Source organism: Neophocaena asiaeorientalis, unplaced genomic scaffold (assembly GCF_003031525.2).
Source record: "Neophocaena asiaeorientalis asiaeorientalis breed wild unplaced genomic scaffold, Neophocaena_asiaeorientalis_V1.1 scaffold251, whole genome shotgun sequence".
In the NCBI taxonomy this organism is placed as follows: Eukaryota; Metazoa; Chordata; class Mammalia; order Artiodactyla; family Phocoenidae; genus Neophocaena; species Neophocaena asiaeorientalis.
Genome location: NW_020173377.1, coordinates 1,812,292 through 1,833,510, shown reverse-complemented (window position 1 = coordinate 1,833,510; position 21,219 = coordinate 1,812,292). Strand labels below are relative to the sequence as shown.

The 21,219-nt window shown below is 53.5% G+C and overlaps 1 protein-coding gene and 1 pseudogene across 1 annotated transcript in view; one reads left to right on the top strand and one right to left on the bottom strand.

Annotated features, from left to right (window-relative positions):
• TKT (transketolase) overlaps nucleotides 1–17,945 on the top strand; it is a 28,437-nt gene extending 10,492 nt beyond the window's left edge. The window contains exons 4-15 of the mRNA XM_024746353.1: nucleotides 1–64; nucleotides 867–964; nucleotides 5,212–5,403; nucleotides 7,063–7,181; nucleotides 8,639–8,832; nucleotides 9,581–9,745; nucleotides 10,909–11,065; nucleotides 14,536–14,666; nucleotides 15,270–15,353; nucleotides 15,461–15,554; nucleotides 16,834–16,956; nucleotides 17,656–17,945. The exon at nucleotides 1–64 is cut by the window's left edge and continues 6 nt beyond it. Coding sequence (XP_024602121.1) covers nucleotides 1–64; nucleotides 867–964; nucleotides 5,212–5,403; nucleotides 7,063–7,181; nucleotides 8,639–8,832; nucleotides 9,581–9,745; nucleotides 10,909–11,065; nucleotides 14,536–14,666; nucleotides 15,270–15,353; nucleotides 15,461–15,554; nucleotides 16,834–16,956; nucleotides 17,656–17,831 — 1,597 coding nt within the window. The 3' untranslated portion in view covers nucleotides 17,832–17,945. The remainder of the gene's footprint in view (nucleotides 65–866; nucleotides 965–5,211; nucleotides 5,404–7,062; nucleotides 7,182–8,638; nucleotides 8,833–9,580; nucleotides 9,746–10,908; nucleotides 11,066–14,535; nucleotides 14,667–15,269; nucleotides 15,354–15,460; nucleotides 15,555–16,833; nucleotides 16,957–17,655) is intronic.
• LOC112400537 (dihydrofolate reductase-like) lies at nucleotides 12,715–14,527 on the bottom strand (annotated as a pseudogene).
• Nucleotides 17,946–21,219: the final 3,274 nt, after the last annotated feature.

Sequence of the window (21,219 nt, the reverse complement as noted above, 5' to 3'; positions counted from 1 at the left end):
GCCCGAGGCAGAGCTGCTGAACCTGAGGAAGATCAGCTCTGACTTGGACGGGCACCCTGTCCCGGTAAGTGCACCCCACCAGGAGCCTCTCCAGGCCTCTGCTTCCACTTCCTGTTTCTCAAGGCATGCGGGAAGGGGGCAGGGCACCCACTGAGGAGCTGAGGGTGTTGGAGGGCAGAGGAGGGCATTAAAGGGAGGAAGAAGCAGGGGTTTGGGGACACGCTGTTTACCCCAAGCTTGTGCTGAAAGGTGAGACTTTTAAGGCCCCAGCCCAGGGCACTCTGGGTCAACTGCAGGGAGGGCCTCTCCCCAGGCACCGAACACCGGCTTCCCTTCCCTGCTGGGCCTCCCTGGCCACTTAGACACAGCTTGGGCGAAGAGGTTCACCAGGGATTCTCTAAGGGGGTCACAGCAGGATGCTGGTGACACCCACGGAAGGGGCCCGGTGTGCTCCTCGGGCCGCTGCAAACGTTTGGAGTTCATGGGGTTACCATGGAAACTGTGACGCCCCATCTGGGCACCCACTAAGGCCAAATACTTCAGTTTTGTCATGAATTCTCCCAACCACTGTGTGAGGTGAATAATGTGGGCTCTGTTTACAGGTGAAGGAACCAAGGCCCAAAGAGATTCAGTCCGTGGCCTGAGGTCACACAGCTCCCCATGGGCCGAGCTGGTATTTGAACCACACCCACAATTACTGCTGTAGGGGAATAATGAGAAGTCACACACTGCCTTCTGCAGACCTGCCTGCACCCCGGGTATGGGTGGGGTGTGGCTTCGAGGCTCCCAAGGCCACAGGGCTAGAATCCTGGGAGGCACTTCTGGGAAACATTGCCTGTGGTAACTGTAGCCCCCTGTCATGACAGAAACAAGCTTTCACCGACGTGGCCACGGGCTCCCTGGGCCAAGGCCTCGGGGCCGCTTGCGGGATGGCCTACACCGGCAAATACTTGGACAAAGCCAGGTAACACTCCCGCTCCCCATCCCCACCCACGATGGTTTTGGGAGGGGTCCTGGTGGCCCGGCTTTACTCGCTGGCTCCAAGCACCTCCTGGCCTGCCCAGGGCGGAGTAGGAGCTGAGTAACTAACCATGCATGTGTGGCATGAGGCTGGTACCAGGACCAGCTCCCTTTTCAGATGAGGAAATAGGCTCAGAGGAGTGAAGGGACCTGCCCAGAGTCCCTGGATAGCGACTGGTAGGGCCAGCCTTGCGTCCAGAGTCACATGCTCTTTGGCCAGAGCGCTTTGGCTCATGAGTTCCCGTGTTCCCCCCAAGCCTGGCACCTGGACCCCGGAAGTCTTAGGTGGGCCCACCTCTCAATGCCTGACTAGGTGCCGAGAACCCAGGCCCGAGCCACTCGCCTTTACCTCGGGAAAGGAGAAAATGGGGTGTTCCGGGGGTGTTTCTGGGCCTCCCTGACCCCCACGTGGCAGCCAGGGAAGAGATGAACCCTGGAGAGAGTGGCCTGTGGAGGGTGAGCAGCCTGGTCAGAGAGGTTTGCTGCTGCAGCACCAGGCAGCTTGGGAGAGAAGCTCCTCGAGGCAGGTTTCAGCTGCAAGGCCATCCGCCGTGGCCTGCAGACAGGTGTCTGTTGCGGAGGGGAGGGGTGTCGGCTGCAGGCTGTCCGAGTGGTTTCTTCACTCCTTTACCGTCCGAGTGGTTTCTTCACTCCTTTACCGTTTAGGGCCCTGTGCTCTGTGCTTTATAGGGTTTCACCTTGATGAGGTGATAAGGTGCGTACAGCTGCCCCTCTCACAGGTGGGGAAACTGAGGTAAGGTGTTTGCCTTATGGTGGAGGCAGGATGTGAACCCAGGGTGTGCATCTGGAGTCCATATTCAGGGTCCCCAGGCTGCTCTGAGGGGCCTGAGGGAAGCACAGCAGGCTCGGGGAGCTCTGTGGGTGGGAAGCTTCCCAGAGGAGAGGCCAAGGGAGTCTGGCCTGCAGGCGGCAGGTGGCTACAGGGAGCCTGACTGGATGCTCCACCCCAGTGAGCACCTACTATGTGCAGGGCAAGCTCCTGAGACAGCTCTCCAGGAGGTGGGCTGGGGCTGCGAGGCCTTCCAGACTCAGGCCAGTGTTACCTGACGGCATAGCCTCCCAGGCTGGGCTCTGGGGCCAGGCTCAGCTACACCCAGAAGTGACTCACTTTGCAGTGAAGAAAGTCACAAAGAATGGGATGTGTGTTTAAGAGTATTTTATTTGGCACAGAACCAGAGCTGTGAGTTAATTATTCTCTACAGTTGCTTGAAATAATTCCTCGTGAAGGGTCGTTTCCTGACCCTAACATAATGGGAAAAGCCAGTGTAGGGAGATAGCGTTTAGCTGGGTTCTCAGTGGCCAGGGTTGGCTAAGGCTGAGGGGTTAAGGGAATTACCAGGCTGCACCAGCTGCCAGAGGTCCTGGATCCAGCCTCCAGTCAGGTCTGTCCAGCCATCAACCAGGGAGCACACATCCAATTGGGTCTCTTCCATTTCTCTTCTTTTTTTTTTTTTTTTTTTTGGTTGCACTACATGGCTTATGGGATCTTACTTCCCCAACCAGGGATCGAACCTGGGGCCCTGGCAGCGAGAGCACTGAGTCCTAACCACTGGACCTCCAGGGAATTCCCCATTTCTCTTTTAAATAATTTTTTTATTATAAAATACATACTAATCTAAAATACAGGAATGCATTAAAAAGAAACGAGGGACTTCCCTGACGGTCCAGTAGTTAAGACTGAGCTTCCACTGCAGGGGGCATGGGTTCACTCTCTGGTCGGGGAATGAAGATCCTGCATACTGCGAGGTGTGGCCAAAAAAAAAAAAAAAAAGAAACTTTTTCCTTATTCATAACCACCTCTCCCCCATTTCAGTCTCACTTAACAGTGTATCCTATTTCCTCCATGTTATTGTGAGAAAAAACTTAATGGATTTATAATCCTAGTATTTATACAATTTTACATGCTTTTTAGAAAAATCTGAACACTTTCTCACACCCTGTCAAGAGCTAGTGTTTGTATATTTTATTTTTATTTTTGGCTGTGTTGGGTCTTCATTGCTGTGCGTGGGCTTTTCTCTAGTTGCGGCAAGTGGGAACTACTCTTTGTTGCGGTGCACAGGCTTCTCATTGCGGTGGCTTCTCGTTGCAGAGCACGCGCTCTAGGTGCACGGGCTTCAGTAGTTGTGGCACTCGGGCTCAGTAGTTGTGGCTTCCCGGCTCTAGAGCGCAGGCTCAATAGTTGTGGTACACGGGCTTAGTTGCTCCGCGGCATGTGGGATCTTCCCGGACCAGGGCTGGAACCCGTGTCCCCTGCATTGGCAGGCGGATTCTTAACCACTGTGCCACCAGGGAAGTCCAAGAGCTAGGTTTAATGACTGATACTGTTCTGTTTTATGGGGATGCTGTAACACGTTTAGACCGTCATCTGTTGTTGGATATTTGAGGTGGTTTCCCAACTCCTGCAGCAAATGTTGGCCCTCTCGTTAGGGTCTCTTCTCTTTATGGTAATTCAGGACTGTGGGCATTTGTAGCCCTACCCTGAATCTAACAGCTTCAGGAAATATGCAGCCTCAGGGTTGGCCCTGGCTTCTGCAGGGCCCCCTTTCCTGTTCACAAGCACCCCCAGTGTCTCCCCACACCGCCCTCCTGACTTGAGTCTGAGGCTATGCTGGAACTCCACGCTTGGCCCCAGTTCAGGTTCCTTGGAAGTGGGTGTGGGGTTGGGAAGGCAGCCAATCTGCTTCCCTGGAATCCCTTTTTGGGGAAGTCGAGTTCCCTACAGGTTTCTCTGGCTTAGCCCCATCAGGCTGGTCATTTTCGGGAGCTGCTGTGCCAGACCCCACCCCTGCAGTGTCTTTGGGCCCCCCCTTGCAGCATGCAAGACCCAGCTTCAGATAAGCCTCTGTGAGTGGGACCTTCTGCTCCTTGTGGGGGAACCAGTGGCCTGGCCTGCTGGAGGCCGCAGAAGCGAAGGTACGGGCCTGGCGTGGCAAGGGGAGGATGCAGGAGCCCTCCCTGACCTGGAGGCCTGCAGGGGTGCTGAGTCATGCTGGCAGCACCACAGCCGTCCCCACCTCTCTTCAGCTCCCCCTGCCTTGGCCCTGCAGCAGGGAGGCCTGGAGGCCCAACCCACTCAGCAACAGGGCGGCTGCGTCCCTCCGAGCCATCCAGGCACCAGCCTCGCTCCCTGGGGTCACGCATCTGGGCGCTGGGCGGGGGAAAGGGGGTCTCGGCATCCTGCTGCCCCTACCCCTGTGTGCGATCCTAGTCAGCAAGGAGTGGACAGTCTGGGCCGGGCAGTCAGGCCTGTGTCTGAATGCTCGCTCAGCTGCTCCCCAACTGCGTGATCTTCAGGCAGGTGCCTTGACCTTTGAGCCTGTTTCCTTGTCTGTGTGTTTTCTTGGGAATAACAACTGCACTTACCTTCTTTGAGAGGGTTACTCAGTGATAAGCAGAGTTGGGGGGTTGGGGGTTGGGGTCAAGGTCCCTGAACTGGTCCCCCTGCCTCCAGCCTCACCCCATGGCTCCACCCTCCCCAGCCAGGGAAGGTTGTTTCTGGGTAATTTATCCCAACTTTATTGCTCTTTTTTACCGTGTCACACTGCCTTTGGAACAATCATGGCTGCCTGTTTTGATGGCAAGAGATAGACCCTGGGGTGGAGAAAGCCTAGGCCCAGCTCTAATCTTGGGTAAGAACCAGCCCCAGAAGTTTGGGAGGAGACCGTCCTTTGAGGCACCTGCCCACACCGTGATCCCGGCCTTCAGGCCCCTCGTGCGTGCTCATCTTCACCTGAAGCCTCCCTCTAGGGTGCATCACAGATGGCCTCCCTGGCCCAGCTCCTCTGAGCAGAAAGGTGCTCTGTCTCTCTGGCCCACTTAGCGAGTCCCAGGGCTCCCCCAGCAGTCCTGGTTCACGGTGGGGTGGAGAGAAGTGGGTGCGCCCCGGCAGCGGGCGGCTCAGGGCCCTCCCGCCCAGCGTGAGTAGTTAGCCCCTGTGAACCTCACCATTTTCTTCATGCCCTAACCACTCCACGCTGCTGTCTGGAGCTGTTTCTTGGCAGCTGGTACTACTTTCTGGAGCTCCTGACAGCTTCCTTCACAGCCCCTTCCTCACTGGGTGTGGACTTGGGGTGGGCACAGCTGTTGCACGTTCCAGAGGGAAAGGCCAGGGGCACATGGGCCAGGCAGGGGGGCCGGTCTCTAACCCCCCCCCCACCTCCCCCCCCACAGCTACCGTGTCTACTGCCTGCTGGGAGACGGGGAGCTGTCAGAGGGCTCCGTGTGGGAGGCCATGGCCTTTGCGGCCATCTACAAGCTGGACAACCTCGTCGCCATTCTAGACATCAACCGCCTGGGCCAGAGCGACCCCACCCCGCTGCAGCATCAGATGGACGTCTACCAGAAGCGCTGCGAGTCCTTCGGGTACGTACGAGACTGTGGCCTGAGCACCCTCATAGCAAAGGATACCTCTGTACCAAAAGCTTTGCAGACGCAGGGGCTGAAGCCAGAGGTTAAGCCCCATCAGAAGAAGGTCTCCCTTCAGGGTCTGATTCACAGGGCATTTGGCCGCCCTGGCCAGTGCCATGGATCTGTGGGCTGAGGCCCAGCTCTGAGCAAGTTCCTTTATTTGCACGTTGGGTGGTGTGATGGCTCTCAGAGCTTCCACATAACGTGATCTCACACATCCTCACCTTGTTCTTGGGTGAGGAGGCAGGAGGTGCACGGTGTGGACCAGGCTCGCTCAGTACGTCAGGCCACTGGTTACCTCCTGTGACAGGAGGAGGAACAGGCCTCTCATAGGGAAACGGGAGACAGGATTTCCAGATTTCCCCCATGGGCCTTGGATGGTTGTGAATTCAGTCACGTGTTACAAAGCAGGGAGGTCCATCTGGGCGGGTGTCAGCCAGAGAGGGCCTCACCTTGATGTCCCTCCCCTACCCCAAATACAAGTTCTGCACTTGGGCTCTGAGGGCCCAGGGCCTTCAAGGCCACCCTTCATAGATGAGCCGATGACCAGGGAAAGTTGAGTTGGAGTTGCAGTACCTGATCACACAGCAGACACAGGGCTGTTACCTGAGTGACCTTACAGAGGGAGAAAATGAAGAGAAGAAAGATTCTCTGTTGGACAGGGGAAGAAACAGCCACAACATGCCTCAGGGACAGACCTCCTCAAGGCCACATCGGGCTGGGGACTTGGAGTATAACCCCGGCAGCATCCTTGGGTCTGTGTCCATAACCTTGTGGCTACGAAGCCAGATTCCTTAAGTCCTGGCTTCATCACTTAACTTGCTTTGCGGCCTTGGGCAGATTACTCCACCTTCAGTATGTCAGTTTACATGTCTATAAAATGGGGACAACAACAGGTTTTTGTTTGTTTTTAATAATTTGCTTTTATTCTTTTTTTTTTTAATTTATTTTATTTATTTATGTTTGGCTACGTTGGGTGTTCGTTGCTGCGCATGGGTTTTCTCTAGTTGCATCAAGCGGGGGCTACTCTTTGTTGCGGTGCGCGGGCTTCTCATTGCGGTGGCTTCTCCTGTTGGGAGCACAGGCTCTAGGCACGTGGGCTTCAGTAGTTGTGGCTCGCAGGCTCAGCAGTTGTGGCACATGGGCTTAGCTGCTCCGCGGCATGTGGGATCTTCCCGGACCAGGGCGCAAACCCGTGTCCCCTGCAGGCGGGCGGACATACAAGTTTCCGGCACCACGTCCACCATCTACAGAGTGATCGGCTGTGTCCCTTAAATAAAAATTCATCAAAAATCTAGCAGTAGATTCCAAACCCACTGCATTGTCCTAAAAGCAGCTTTCAGTAGGAAATGAATAGCTCAGGAATGAAAGACAGTAAGTAACTAGGCTTTGCATTACTTAGGAGAGGAGGAAAATCTGTTCAAAGGCAAACAAGAGGAAGTAAAACAATGTGAAAAGAGAAAATTAAACGCAAATCGGAATCCGGCAGGTTTGAGGCGCCCCAGCTCCTCCAGCTCTTTTCCAGATCGCAGCCGTGCAGTGCAGCGAGGGCAGGGCCTTTCCCCAGGACCCTTCTCAGGGCCCTCACCCCTCACGCCCTCTTTCTGTCCCCAGCTGGCACGCTATCATCGTAGATGGACACAGCGTGGAGGAGCTGTGCAAAGCTTTTGGGCAGGTCAAGAACCAGCCAACGGTCATCATTGCCAAGACCTTCAAGGGTCGAGGCATCACAGGTCTGTATGCTCGAGTCTCCTCCCACCCACCACCCCGGGACCGGGCCCTGCGGCTGACTGAAGAGGGGGTGGTTTAGGAGGCATATGCCTCTGAGAGCCCGTGCCTGGGGTTGAGCCAGCCGCTTGCTTCCTCAGCGGAGTGCACCCAGTCCAGGGAAGGGGGAGCAGGAGACTTGCTGGGCAGCGTGGCTGAGCTGGGATTTAGAGCCTGGTTTGGCTGGTCTCGACTGGGGGTCATGTGTAGGCAGGAGGAGAGGGAGGACTTGGGAAGGACTGTGGGTAAGGAGAGAAGACACTCCCTGCCTGGCATCTGCAGAGCGACCTTGACGGCTCCAGCTGTCTGCCCTGAGCCGAAGGGCTGATGCCGGGAGCCCCAGGAAAGCCTGGGGAGACCTAGATTCTTCCCTAGGAGGCAAGCGGGGTACCCCTCATGCAATGGAAAAGTGATTCCAGAGGCCTGTGCAGGTGGGCAGCCCAGGAGCGTCTGGAAGATGGTTCCTGTGCCTGGCCTGAGAGCCATGCAGACATAAGCCCCTCCCTAGCACCTAGGCACAGGCTCCAGACCCTTGCTTGGGGCTGGGATGGCCCTTGCCCATTGTAACGATGGGAAGATGGGGCTAGAAGTGGCCAGGGACTTGCCCAGGGATACAGGGAGTCTGGCACTAAAAGGGCTAACTGCAGGCTCTGGGCTGGCTTCACTGTGCCATGTGTCCGGCTCTGCCCCTGCCCACCAGGGGTCACGTCCCCCTCTGCCTGTGTGGACTTGAGGTAAATGAGGATATTCACTGGTATCTGGGAAGAAGTACACAGCTCTGGAACCTTCTGGGAGAGGACTCTGGGATACAGTCATGGCCTCAGTGCCGCTGATGCTGACTCCTCAGGTGTTACCACCACGTGGGATCTGGAAACCTCAGCTCCTGGGGGCTGCTTGGGAGGGTTAGCCCTTGGCTTTCTCCAGGCTGTGGTGACATCTGAGGTGACCTTAGAGGAGAAGGTTATTAAGTCTCACTGGTCCCCACACGGGGGTTGCACCTGGGGGCTTACAGAGCCCCGTCTGCTGCTCACTGATGCATAGGTGACCTTGGCAGTGCTCCCCCTGCCCTAGGCCTCAGCTTCCTCTCCCAACCTATGCAACAAACTGAGTGTGATTTCTACAGCAGACCCCACGCTGTGCAGGCTTGGGGTGGGGAGGTGATGCAAGGGGAATGGGATGGGGTGGCATGCCAGCAACATTCATCTACCACACATGCCCCCTCCCCACTGGGAGCTCCTGGGGGACTGGGCTGCTACTCAACAGGGGCCTGCAGTTGAGTGCTGGTCACCATGGTCCTCCTTCCCTGACCCCCATAGTGGCCTGCCCTTGACGTGTGGAGGGTTAGGCCCCCTCGAGCAGCTTCCTGGCCCTCTGGGAGCTTTCACCTTACCTGTCCCTCTGCCCTCCTACGTTGTACCCATAGGGATAGAAGATAAGGAGTCTTGGCATGGGAAGCCCCTCCCCAAAAACATGGCTGATCAGATCATCCAGGAAATCTACAGCCAGATCCAGAGCAAAAAGAAGATCCTGGCGAAACCCCCGCAGGAGGACACCCCCTCGGTGGACATTACCAACATCAGAATGCCCACCCCACCCAGCTACAAAGTTGGGGACAAGGTACCCAGTTGGGCCTCACTTTTCTGGACTGGTTGGGCTAGGGTGGCAGCGGTTCTCTGGTTCCCCAGGGCTGGGGCTGGGAAAGAGAAGAGAGATTAGATTAGTTCTGGGTGAGGAAGAACCCTGAGATGTTGCTCCTGCCAGTTCTTTCATGGGGCCAGCCAGCTCTGGAATTATTTACATGCAGAGAGGCTCAGAGAGGGCAAGGGATTTGCCCATAGTCACACAGCAAGCTACTGGGATCAAAGCTGACAGCTTCTGAGTCCCCCCCCCACCCCAGCCCCGGTCCATCGTGGCCTTGGCCTGCGCTCAGGACTCCCCCACTTCTGGCCAGGCAAAGGCAAAGGGCAGGCCTGCCCGGCTCTGGGCACTCCCCCTTGTGGACCCATCAGTGCCACCTGAGTCAGGCTTTCTGACTCCCAGGCCCTCAGTGTATTCTCGTGCAGAGTGGGGCGCGTTCACAGGCCTCTTTCACAGGGCTGGGGAAATGGGGGTGTTAGGACATCTTTTCCAGCTCAGATGGTTCATAGCTGGGCTGGAGACAAGAGGCTGCACCCAAGACATTCATCGTTTTAAGTTCTTATTGGCACCCTTACAGAAGTTTCCATAGGGCCGTATGCTGCTGGGCTTCCTTCTTCTGCTGTTTTACCCTTTTCCTCCCTGGTGGAAGCTATGGCCCAGAGGCTGAGCTGGGCTCCAGGCCACATGCCCCCCGAGGTGCTCAGCCTTCCCACTCTCCTCCCTACAGATAGCCACCCGCAAGGCCTATGGGCAGGCCCTGGCCAAGCTGGGCCACGCCAGCGACCGCATCATCGCCCTGGATGGGGACACCAAGAATTCCACCTTCTCAGAACTCTTCAAAAAGGAGCACCCAGACCAATTCATCGAGTGCTACATTGCTGAGCAGAACATGGTGAGTGCAGCTGGGGTCTGAGGGGTGCAGGGGCAGGGCTGAACCCCTCCTGTTCCCTTGAGCATCTGTGTTTGGCAGTGCCAGGTGCCTGCTAGGCCCTAGAAACAGCTAGGACCCAGCATTGACCCTTGACCTCAAGTAACTGGTGGGGGAGGGGTGTTGTGACACCCAAGGGCTGGGTGAGTGCACACCGGGGAGCTGAGCAGGGGATGCTGCACGCAGGCCAGTTGTTGTGGTGGATGGGCTTTCTCTGGGGGTAAAGGGCCCTCCAGGTGGAAGGGCAGGCACAGCCAGGAGGCTGGAACTAGCAGCCAAAGTCTGCTGGGCCCTTTTATGCACAAGGCTTTGGCCCTTGCCACCCTGTGGAATACAGAGATGAGAGAACTTTGTGGACCCCTGTCATGCACACAGTTGGGTTAACAGCTCCTTGTCAGGATCTATGGTTGTTACATAAGGAACAGTGTTTTGTCCTGTTTTTCAAAATATCCTGGCCGAGGAGCCCAGCCTGGCCTGCAGGCTTCTAGGAACTGGGAGCTTCCTCCCCCTGGAGACCGCCTGACTCTGCTGCATCCAGAGTTCTTCCTCCACCTGAACCTGAAGTTGTCTCTGGCTTCCAGCCTTGGCAGCTGGAGGGGCCAGGGCCGGGGGGTGGGGGGCTGGGGAAGGAGGGCTCCTGTCAGCTGGTGGGTTTCAGAGCTGTGGAGGTGATGCCAATTTAGAACCAGTATGCCTGCACTCAGTGCTTCTGGGCCAGCATTTGGGGCCTGGGGCCTCTGGGCATACAGAGGGGTTGCGAGGGCTGGTCTCTGCAGAGGCCTTGGGGTGGCAGGGAGATGGTGAAGGAGACTTGCAGAGGCCTGGGAAGGATGGACCATCCATGCTCAAGCTTACTGGCCTGCTCTGTGAAAGGCTTTTCTTGCTAGAAAAGTGTCCCCCAGGAGGGTGATTTTAAGAGAACTTGTGAAATTACGATTTCAAGTTGAAGGAGTTTGGAAACAGACTGTGGAGTCCGTGAGCGCACAGGATCACTTGCATGGGAGGAGGAGAATTAACAGTTACTAGGATGACGGACCCCTCACCTCCCAAGAGGTGGCCCTGGGGGTCCTGGGCCCCCTGGCCACCCTCTCCCTCCTCTGGGCTGACACCACCCACTCTGCCCCCAGGTGAGCATCGCCGTGGGCTGTGCCACACGTGACAGGACGGTGCCCTTCTGCAGCACCTTTGCAGCCTTCTTTACGCGGGCCTTTGACCAGATTCGCATGGCAGCCATCTCCGAGAGCAACATCAACCTCTGCGGCTCCCACTGCGGCGTGTCCATCGGTAAGAAGCTGCGGCCGGGTGCTCACACCTGTGACGTCCCCAGAGTTCTTTTTATTTTATTTTATTTTTTTGCTTTTTCCCACACATGAACATTTATTAAACATTTTGAGTATTATACACAATTTGCTTCTTTTACTTAGCAATTTTTGGCATTTTTCTGTCAGTACTTCATTCTCTTTAACTGCTGCAGATGTTATATTCTATAGACATATTGGTTAGTTATTTCTTTTTAATCAACATTTGGGCTGTTTCCAAGTTTGAAAAAGAAAGTTGCAAGAAATACTCTTGGGTCCATTTCTTTGTTCAGGATTAATTTCTAGAAGTGGAAGTTCTGGGTCCAAACCCAGAATACTTTGAATTTTAATTGATATTGCTAACTTACACTCTAAAAAGGTTGTACCAATTTATAAGGCAGAAAATGCTAATTTTTTTTTGATACTTAATCTAAATCTTTGCTAAAGTGATGGGTAAAACATGTTTTAATTTTCATTTTTTAATTCTGTGTTTAGTTTCTAACTTACTAATTTTGGTTTCTAGCAATATTCATTCTCAATTTTCACCTCTTTGAATTTTTAATTTTAGCCATTATGCTTGATATTAGGTTATTCTTTTTTGTAAAGAGCAGCCAATTCTTATTCTATCATTGTAACATCCCATGCAATCTCATTGAAGATCAGAAACAAAGTTTTTTAAGGTCTCAGACCTTCTCCTTTAACCACCAAAACGGTAGTCTCGTACCTGCCTCTTTACTATCTCTGTGGAGTATCCTGGAGTTTTCAACTTATTGACTCCTAGTCTAAGTGAACAGAATTTTTTTCAAAAGTGTGATATACAGTAATTCACAGTCCCTTTTTTCATCTAGTTTTAGTAACTGAATGCTAACTCTTCTGTTTATAATCCATTTCTGACCTTTGGACCCATCTGCCTAGCTCCTAGCTCTATAGGCTCTGGTTTCAGCTCATGCTACCAGGGGACTCTTGGGGAAGGAGGGCTCCTGTCAGCTGGTGGGTTTCAGAGCTGTGGAGGTGATGCCAATTTAGAACCAGTATGCCTGCACTCAGTGCTTCTGGGCCAGCATTTGGGGCCTGGGGCCTCTGGGCATACAGAGGGGTTGCGAGGGCTGGTCTCTGCAGAGGCCTTGGGGTGGCAGGGAGATGGTGAAGGAGACTTGCAGAGGCCTGGGAAGGATGGACCATCCATGCTCAAGCTTACTGGCCTGCTCTGTGAAAGGCTTTTCTTGCTAGAAAAGTGTCCCCCAGGAGGGTGATTTTAAGAGAACTTGTGAAATTACGATTTCAAGTTGAAGGAGTTTGGAAACAGACTGTGGAGTCCGTGAGCGCACAGGATCACTTGCATGGGAGGAGGAGAATTAACAGTTACTAGGATGACGGACCCCTCACCTCCCAAGAGGTGGCCCTGGGGGTCCTGGGCCCCCTGGCCACCCTCTCCCTCCTCTGGGCTGACACCACCCACTCTGCCCCCAGGTGAGCATCGCCGTGGGCTGTGCCACACGTGACAGGACGGTGCCCTTCTGCAGCACCTTTGCAGCCTTCTTTACGCGGGCCTTTGACCAGATTCGCATGGCAGCCATCTCCGAGAGCAACATCAACCTCTGCGGCTCCCACTGCGGCGTGTCCATCGGTAAGAAGCTGCGGCCGGGTGCTCACACCTGTGACGTCCCCAGAGTTCTTTTTATTTTATTTTATTTTTTTGCTTTTTCCCACACATGAACATTTATTAAACATTTTGAGTATTATACACAATTTGCTTCTTTTACTTAGCAATTTTTGGCATTTTTCTGTCAGTACTTCATTCTCTTTAACTGCTGCAGATGTTATATTCTATAGACATATTGGTTAGTTATTTCTTTTTAATCAACATTTGGGCTGTTTCCAAGTTTGAAAAAGAAAGTTGCAAGAAATACTCTTGGGTCCATTTCTTTGTTCAGGATTAATTTCTAGAAGTGGAAGTTCTGGGTCCAAACCCAGAATACTTTGAATTTTAATTGATATTGCTAACTTACACTCTAAAAAGGTTGTACCAATTTATAAGGCAGAAAATGCTAATTTTTTTTTGATACTTAATCTAAATCTTTGCTAAAGTGATGGGTAAAACATGTTTTAATTTTCATTTTTTAATTCTGTGTTTAGTTTCTAACTTACTAATTTTGGTTTCTAGCAATATTCATTCTCAATTTTCACCTCTTTGAATTTTTAATTTTAGCCATTATGCTTGATATTAGGTTATTCTTTTTTGTAAAGAGCAGCCAATTCTTATTCTATCATTGTAACATCCCATGCAATCTCATTGAAGATCAGAAACAAAGTTTTTTAAGGTCTCAGACCTTCTCCTTTAACCACCAAAACGGTAGTCTCGTACCTGCCTCTTTACTATCTCTGTGGAGTATCCTGGAGTTTTCAACTTATTGACTCCTAGTCTAAGTGAACAGAATTTTTTTCAAAAGTGTGATATACAGTAATTCACAGTCCCTTTTTTCATCTAGTTTTAGTAACTGAATGCTAACTCTTCTGTTTATAATCCATTTCTGACCTTTGGACCCATCTGCCTAGCTCCTAGCTCTATAGGCTCTGGTTTCAGCTCATGCTACCAGGGGACTCTGCCACTTCGGGCTGTCTTGGTAGATGTTCTACCCTAGGCACGTGCTGGTCACCTATTCTTGACTCTTGATGGGCATTCAGGCAGTTACAGCAAGAAATGTTTCACAAATGGTATCTGATACAGTCTAGTTAAGATTAATGGGGAATAAAAGTACTTTGCTTAAAAAAAAAGTACTTAGCTTAGAAATAATTATCCATAGATCTAAAGTCAACAACACTCTCCACAACAAAAAATACATAATTTTTTTTGGGGGGGGGAGGAGGCTTTAGATCAGAAATCACTTTCACATTAATTGTTCTTTTTATATACTTCAAATTTGTACTTAATGCCTTTCTCCTCCTGGACATCAGAAGGAACACCTGGATATCTTATAAACGGAACTGCCTCCCACTATCCAAACCACGTCCACTTTATTTGTTAATTCTGGTTGCTCAATAAGTTTTAAGGCATCATCCAGACTTTTAGCAAGAAAACGAGCTCCCTGTGGAGGTTCCGTGAGTTCTCTACTGAGAACTATATTAATTCTGTCCTTTTAAAGGTCGATTCTTCTCTGGAATGGAGAACCAGGTTTTCCCACCCATAATCACCAAATTCTGTTTACCTGAGCAGGGGCCCCAGGCAGGTCCCCATTCTTGCCGATGCCCATGTTCTGGGACACAGCGACAATGCAGTTTAGCAGACGAACCATGACGGTGGCAGAAAACACTTCCGAGCTAGCACGTCACACTGCCAGGGATAGCCCGCCAGCTTGGCACGAAATTCTGTCCCCGGACTTCTGAAACAGGGTTTGGGGCCAGGATTCCATTCCACGCATGAGGTCTTACTTCAGCATATCCTTTCCCACACCCCAGGGGAAGATGGGCCCTCCCAGATGGCCCTGGAAGATCTGGCTATGTTTCGGTCTGTCCCCATGTCAACCGTCTTTTACCCAAGTGATGGGGTGTCTACGGAGAAGGCAGTGGAATTAGCAGCCAATAGAAAGGTAGGTCACTTAACTGTTCTTTCTTCAGCTGGCAGCTAGCGCTTCCCTAAAGGGACGGGAAGGGAGGCCAGTATGCAGGCCCAGAGCTGATAATTTGCTGCCCCAGAGTGGTGTCTCCTGACCTTGCACTGGTGTTGTGGCTTTGGAGGAGTTAGACCAGGAAAAATGAAATACACACCACCCTTCCTGCTGCGTGGCAGACATTGCTAATTGATCACCGCTCTCTTTCACCACTGAGCATCCTGGCAGCCCCTGCCGATCCAGCAGTTGCTGCCTGTCTGCCCTCCCTGAGTTGAATTCTCCAAGACGGAATGAACTGAGTCCTGAACAAGAGCCACGCTGCCATTGACTGGAATGTCTCACATGGCTCTCGTCCCTCTGAGGGCAGGGGGTGAGCCACAGCACTCTGGGGTGGGGGGCGGGGGGGTGCAGTCCTTGGAGGCCAGTCTACCTGATGGAGAAGTTATCTTCCATCTGGGGCTTGGGGCTGGCTGTCACGCAGAAGGAGTATTTGGAGAGGCACGTGCTGCAGAGGAAAGACTCCAGTCCTCAAGGTTGGAAGTCCTGCATCCTGAAATCCTCAGTTATTCTGTTTCATTCCAGGGCATCTGCTTCATCCGGACCAGCCGCCCAGAAAACGCCATCATCTACAACAACAATGAGGATTTCCAAATCGGACAGGCCAAGGTCAGTGTGGTTTATGCCCCAATGAGACCCCACAGAGAGAGCCTGAGGTCGGGACCCACCCCAGTCTATCAGACTCTGAGCCTCACTGGCCCCCATGTTGCCCCCAGGTGGTCCTGAAGAGCAGGGACGACCAGGTGACTGTGATCGGGGCTGGGGTGACCCTGCATGAGGCCTTGGCTGCTGCTGACCTGCTAAAGAAAGGTAAGGAGGGTGGGACCCACAAAGTTTTAGATGGGGTGCTAACTGCAGACCCAGTCTTGGGTGAAGAAAAATCTCGTCTAATTAAATGATGAGAATATTACTAAAAGCCAGGCTTGGAACACTCACTGTGTGCCCAGCATGGTGGCCAGATCAGAGGCCCTGGAGCCTGAATCTACTTAGCTGGCTGCTAATTAAGTCTGTTATTCAGCATCGTTGTGCCTCGTTTCCCCATCCATGATGGAGGTACTATCACCTTCCCCACGGGGCTGTCCTGAGGATTTAATAAACGTGACCTGGCATCATTATTATCATTGTGAGCTCACAAGTGTTAGCTGTAGGGAAGACAGGCATTAGCCTCCCCTGCAGTAGAATCACAACAGATTTCAGCCGTGCTGAGCACCCAGGAGAGGGTGGACATGAGTGTCCTTAGGAAAATGACCTCAGGGCTTCCCTGGTGGCACAGTGGTTAAGAATCCACCTGCCAGTGCAGGGGACATGGTTCAGGCCCTGGTGCAGGAAGATCCCACCTGCCGCGGAGCAACTAAGCCCACGCGCCACAACTACCGAGCCTGCGCTCTAGAGCCTGGGAGTCACAACTACTGAGCCCACGCGCCTAGAGCCCGTGCTCTGCAACAAGACAAGCCACGGCGACTAGAGAAAGCCCGTGCGCAGCAACGAAGACCCAATGCAGCCAAAAATAAATAAATTTTAAAAAAGAGAAGAAAATGACCTCAGATGTGAGTAGGAACTGATACGCAAAGAGGGTATCGAAGAGGCCCAGGCAGAAGGAACAGAGCTCTGAGGAACTGGGGGGAGGGCCAGAGCAGGAGCGAGACGGGCTGGAGATCCAGGGGGAGGGTTGACCCATCCTCCTGACCTGACACTGTCCTGCCTGCAGCCACAGCTCCCCTCCCCACCACCCCACATGCCCTCACTTTACCTCAGGGTGGACCCCGGGAGGCGGCCGTCCCTCTGGCTTTCCCTGACAGTCAGTCCAAAGGCCAAGATACTGCAGCCCAGGGCGTGAGGGGAGAGAGGAGGCGCTCCTCTTCCTGCATGAGACCTGCTGCTCCTGTCAGGCCAGGGAGGCTCTGAGGTGGAGGGGTGGGTGTGGAGGACACGGGCATCACAGATCAACAGAGGAGGTGGCCGAGCCATTGGGGGTGGGCAGCTGTGTGACAGGCCCCCTTGCAGGGTGCCCATCAAAGGCCCCCAAAGGGCAGACCCATGGTGCCCAGCTCCTTCCCCTCAGCCCGCCCCACTTCTCCTCCCCTCACAGAGAAGATCAACATTCGCGTGTTGGACCCTTTCACCATCAAGCCCCTGGACAAGAAGCTCATTCTCGACAGTGCCCGTGCTACCAAGGGCAGGATCGTCACCGTGGAGGACCACTACTATGAAGGTGAGAGAGCCAGGGACACACAGGTTGGGAGGGCTGGGGGCATAGGGCTGGACGTCCTCCTTTATCCCAGCCCCAGGAAGGTAGCTGCGGCCCAGGAAACCCAGAGCAGCTGGGACTTGGCCTCTTAACAGACCTCAGGCTTGGCCTGGGGACCCTTGAACTCAATGGCTGGAATGGCTCCTTGGATCCCCGCCTGACCCAGGAAGCCCGAGAGGGTTCCAGCCGTGCTAAGAGCACACAGTGGTCATGTCCCTGAAGTACCTGAACGTTAAGGCTGTTGTGCAGAATCAAACCGGGAAAGCGACACAATTTCTGGCTTTAATGAGTTTTTCACAAAGCCATCCTCTACAAATACACACTACTCTCTCCTCCAAAGCAGGCCCCAGGGGAATAGACGGGCTTAGACCCTGAGGTCAAGTGCAGATGTCGGTTGATGACAGCTGCCCAGAGGATGGTGTTAAATGTGATTCAGAGGCCATATTTGGGCTTATGAAAAAAATAAGTACTGTGATTGGTGATGTCTGCTCTGGCTACAGGCGTAGGGCACGGTGGTTGGTATATATGCCATCCCCCCACCCTTGGGAAAGGGAATAAACTCCAACTGATTCAGGGCCTGGGGGGGCAGCTAGGGGCTCTGGGGACCCGCCCACTGCTCACCTGAGGCTGCATCACCTGACTCACCTCCTTTCCTTTGTCCAGGTGGCATAGGTGAGGCAGTGGCCTCTGCAGTAATGGGCGAGCCTGGCGTCACTGTCACTCGCCTGGCTGTCAGCCATGTGCCAAGAAGCGGGAAACCAACAGAACTGCTCAAGATGTTCGGCATTGACAAGGACGCCATCGCGCAAGCCGTGCGGGGCCTGGTCACCAAGGCCTAGTGGGGGGTGTGGGGTACAGCGTGGGAGTGAGTTCTACACATTCCTGAGATCCTGGCAGAGGTGCTCAAAGATGTGCCGAGAGGAGTCATAAATATATGTTTTGAGAAAAATGAATTGGCTCCTGAAATGTTTTTTCTTTGATGTGAATGCAGCCAGTGCTGGTTCAGAGGAAGAAGGGTGGAGGGAGAAGGAGGGAGGTTGGCGCAGTCGGTTCTGAGCTGCTGCTGCTGCTTCCCAAGCACCACCAGGTTCGCCTGCAACCTGCCTTCCAGCCCAGAGGCGGAAGCTCTCACCCTCAGCTGGCCCGGCCCCAGGGGTCTAGGGAGCTGCCTCATAGTCTGACCCCTGTGGTCCGAGGTCTCCTGGGGTAGGGAGGGCACTCGCTTATTGCTCCAGTTCCTTCCCATGCCCTCTTAACCAGCAGCCTCAGAGAAGCAGAGGCAAACAGGGTAGCCCCATCCTGAGAAAGAATGAAGCTCTCAGGTCGGCATCAGAGCTGCAGGCAGCAAGAAAAGCAAGAATCTCCCACCCTGCACCACAGACCCAGCAGTCCTCAATTCCAAGTGTGCAGAACTGCCTCCCCACGACTTGTGAAAATGCAGTTTCCTGGGCCTTGCCTCTGGGGCCGGACTCTGTATTTGACAGCTGGTCCAGGAGCTTCTGCTCACACTTAGAAAGCTGTCCAGGCCCGAGCTCCAGCCTCTACGTGGGGCTGGTTCCCTCACCCCCGTGACCACAGCTTATTTCTCCCTTGCTCCCTGGGCTCAGCTACGGTAGGCCTTGCCTGTAGCCAAATGCATCGAACCTTATCCCGACCTAGGACAAACTGATGCCAGGGAAAGAGAGCTGGGTGTTCCCAGCCACTGGTGGGGTTCCCAGGAAATCCGGAGCCCTTGGGGAGATGAGACACTCACAGACATTTCTATTTGTCCGCCCAACAACCTGGACAGTATGAAGCAGTTATACCCACAGTCAGCTCACAAGGCTACTCAGCCAGCTTGGCTGGACCAGAGGCTGTGTGCCTGTGTTTAACACCAATTCCAAAGGGTGCCAGGAAGAGCAGGGGCGGGGAGGAGTCCTGAGCCAGGGCTTATCAGCCTGCTGGCACCAACTGGAGGCAACTTAAGCACCAGAAGTGGACATCAGGGCAAACACCAGGGAGGCTGGCACCAGGCACTGCAGGAAGCCCACATGGGTAGGGGGAGGAGGGGAGCAGGCAAGCCCTCTCTTCCCGCCTGGGACCAGTGGGATGGGGGGAAGAGGATAGTTCTCAGCCAGAGCTCTGGGTCCTGACACAACTCTGATGCCCCTTCTTGTATAATCCAAAATAAACTACAGTAAACCAGAAAAAAAGAGTAAGGAAATCCATGGAGGTCTGCAAAGCAGCAGCCTGGGGACAGGGAGCTGGGATGGGTGCCACCTGGTGGTCATCCCTGGTACTGTGATGCCTGGAATGGATCCCCAAGGTGGGGCTGAGACGAGGAGTGAGTGGGACGGCGGCTGTTGTCCCAGGACTGGGCTGCAGCCAGCCAGGACCAGAGGAGTGGGAGGTGAAGGTGACATTGCTGAACACCTCCTGCAAGCCAGCGCTTTATGTGTATACATCTATTTAGCCCTTCCACCTGGATCATCCCCATCTTTCAGATGAGGTAGAACTGAGGCTCAGATGAGACACCAGTTACTCCAGCACAGTAGTAAAAGGCAGAGCTGGGATCGGAACCCGGTTCTCTCTCACTCCGAGACCTCAGCCTCTGCACCCTCAGCCCCCTGGAGAAGGGGTTGTGCAGCGGGCACCTGGAGAAGGGCCTTGGGTCCTGCAGGACCATGGCCATGGGGAGCGTGGACAGAGCACGCTGGAGCTCAGATTCTGTACAGCTATCAGCAAAGCCACCTGTGGTCCTTGGGGCCTAAGGCCCATGCACGTAAGTTTCTAGAAGCAAATGGTGGGAAAAGGGCACGTGAGCCATGGACACAGGCCCAGGCCTGCAGGGAGGCTGGGGTAGACCTGCTGGGCCCATCTATATGCATCAGCCATGGCCCCAAGGACCTGGGCAGCCTTGGATAATCCAAGCAGAGGGACAGGACAGGCAGCTGCCCCAACACCCCAGCCTGCTAAGCCTCTCAAAACCCACACAGCTTGTGAGGGAAAAGACAAAGGCCTGGGCGGGCAGGCCCTTGGGGCTTAGGCAGGATATGAAGGAAGTGACAATACCAAGGCCCCAGACCTAGTCCTAAGACATCAGGGACACAGGAAACTGGGACACTTATGGACCCAGAGCCCATGATGAGCCTTTGAAACCCTGCTTCCTCTCTTTGGCTGAGAAGACATAGTATAAAACATGCTTGGTAGGGACTTCCCTACAGGTCCAGCGATTAAGACTCCGTGCTTCCACTGCAGGGATGGCAGGTTCGATCCCTGGTCAGGGAACTAAGACCCCACATGCTGTGCGGTGTGGCCAAGCATGTGCAGGAAGCCCAGTCAGCTGGGCCCTCATGAGAGTCCGAGGAACCTGTTATTTCCTCCTCAGCCCCTGGCCAGGGAGGATGAGAAGCCAGGACACAGTGCCCAAGGCTCTCCTTGGCCTGACCTCCCAGCCAGAAAGGCCTGGCCAAGCCTCATGGCTTAGGCAGCTGAGTGGGAGGTCAGTATGGCCTGGGGAGGGTCAGCTCCAGGGCCCCACAACAGCCTCAGGACAAACTCCTGGCACCAGTGAAGGGCCTCCTAGCCCAGCTGGCAGGGAGGGGAGGCCAGGGACCACTTTTCTTTGTACCACCCCACAGCCGTGCATGTGACATGGCTACAGGGGTGAGGGGTGCCCTGGGGACTTCTCGGTTCTCAGGCGAGGCTGAGCTAGGTGAGCCTGACAAAATAATACAGGTCTTTTCTGCCTTCTTCTACTTACCATATGTTTTTAAGGTTCACCCATGTATCAGAATTTCATTTCTTTTTATTGCCAAATAATATATATTATTGTATGGTTATACCGCATTTTATTTTTCCATTCATCAGTTATTTCTCCTTTTTGTCTACTATAAGTAATGCTTCTATAAACATTTGTGGTCTGGGGGGACATATGTTCTCATTTCTCTTGGGTGTATACCTAGGATTGGAATTGCTGGTAACTATCTATGTTTAACTTTCTGAGGAACTGCAAGGCTGATGGCTGTGCCATTTTACACTCCCACCAGCAATGCATAACAGATCCAATTTCTCTTCACCCTTGCCAACACTTGTAATTATCTTTTTTATTACAGGTGAGGTGGTATCTCATGGTTTTGATCTGCATTCTCACGATGGATAATGGTGTGGAACATCTTTTTATATGCTTATTGGCCATTTGCACACCTTCTTTGGAGAAATATCTATATGGATTCTTTGCCTATTTTT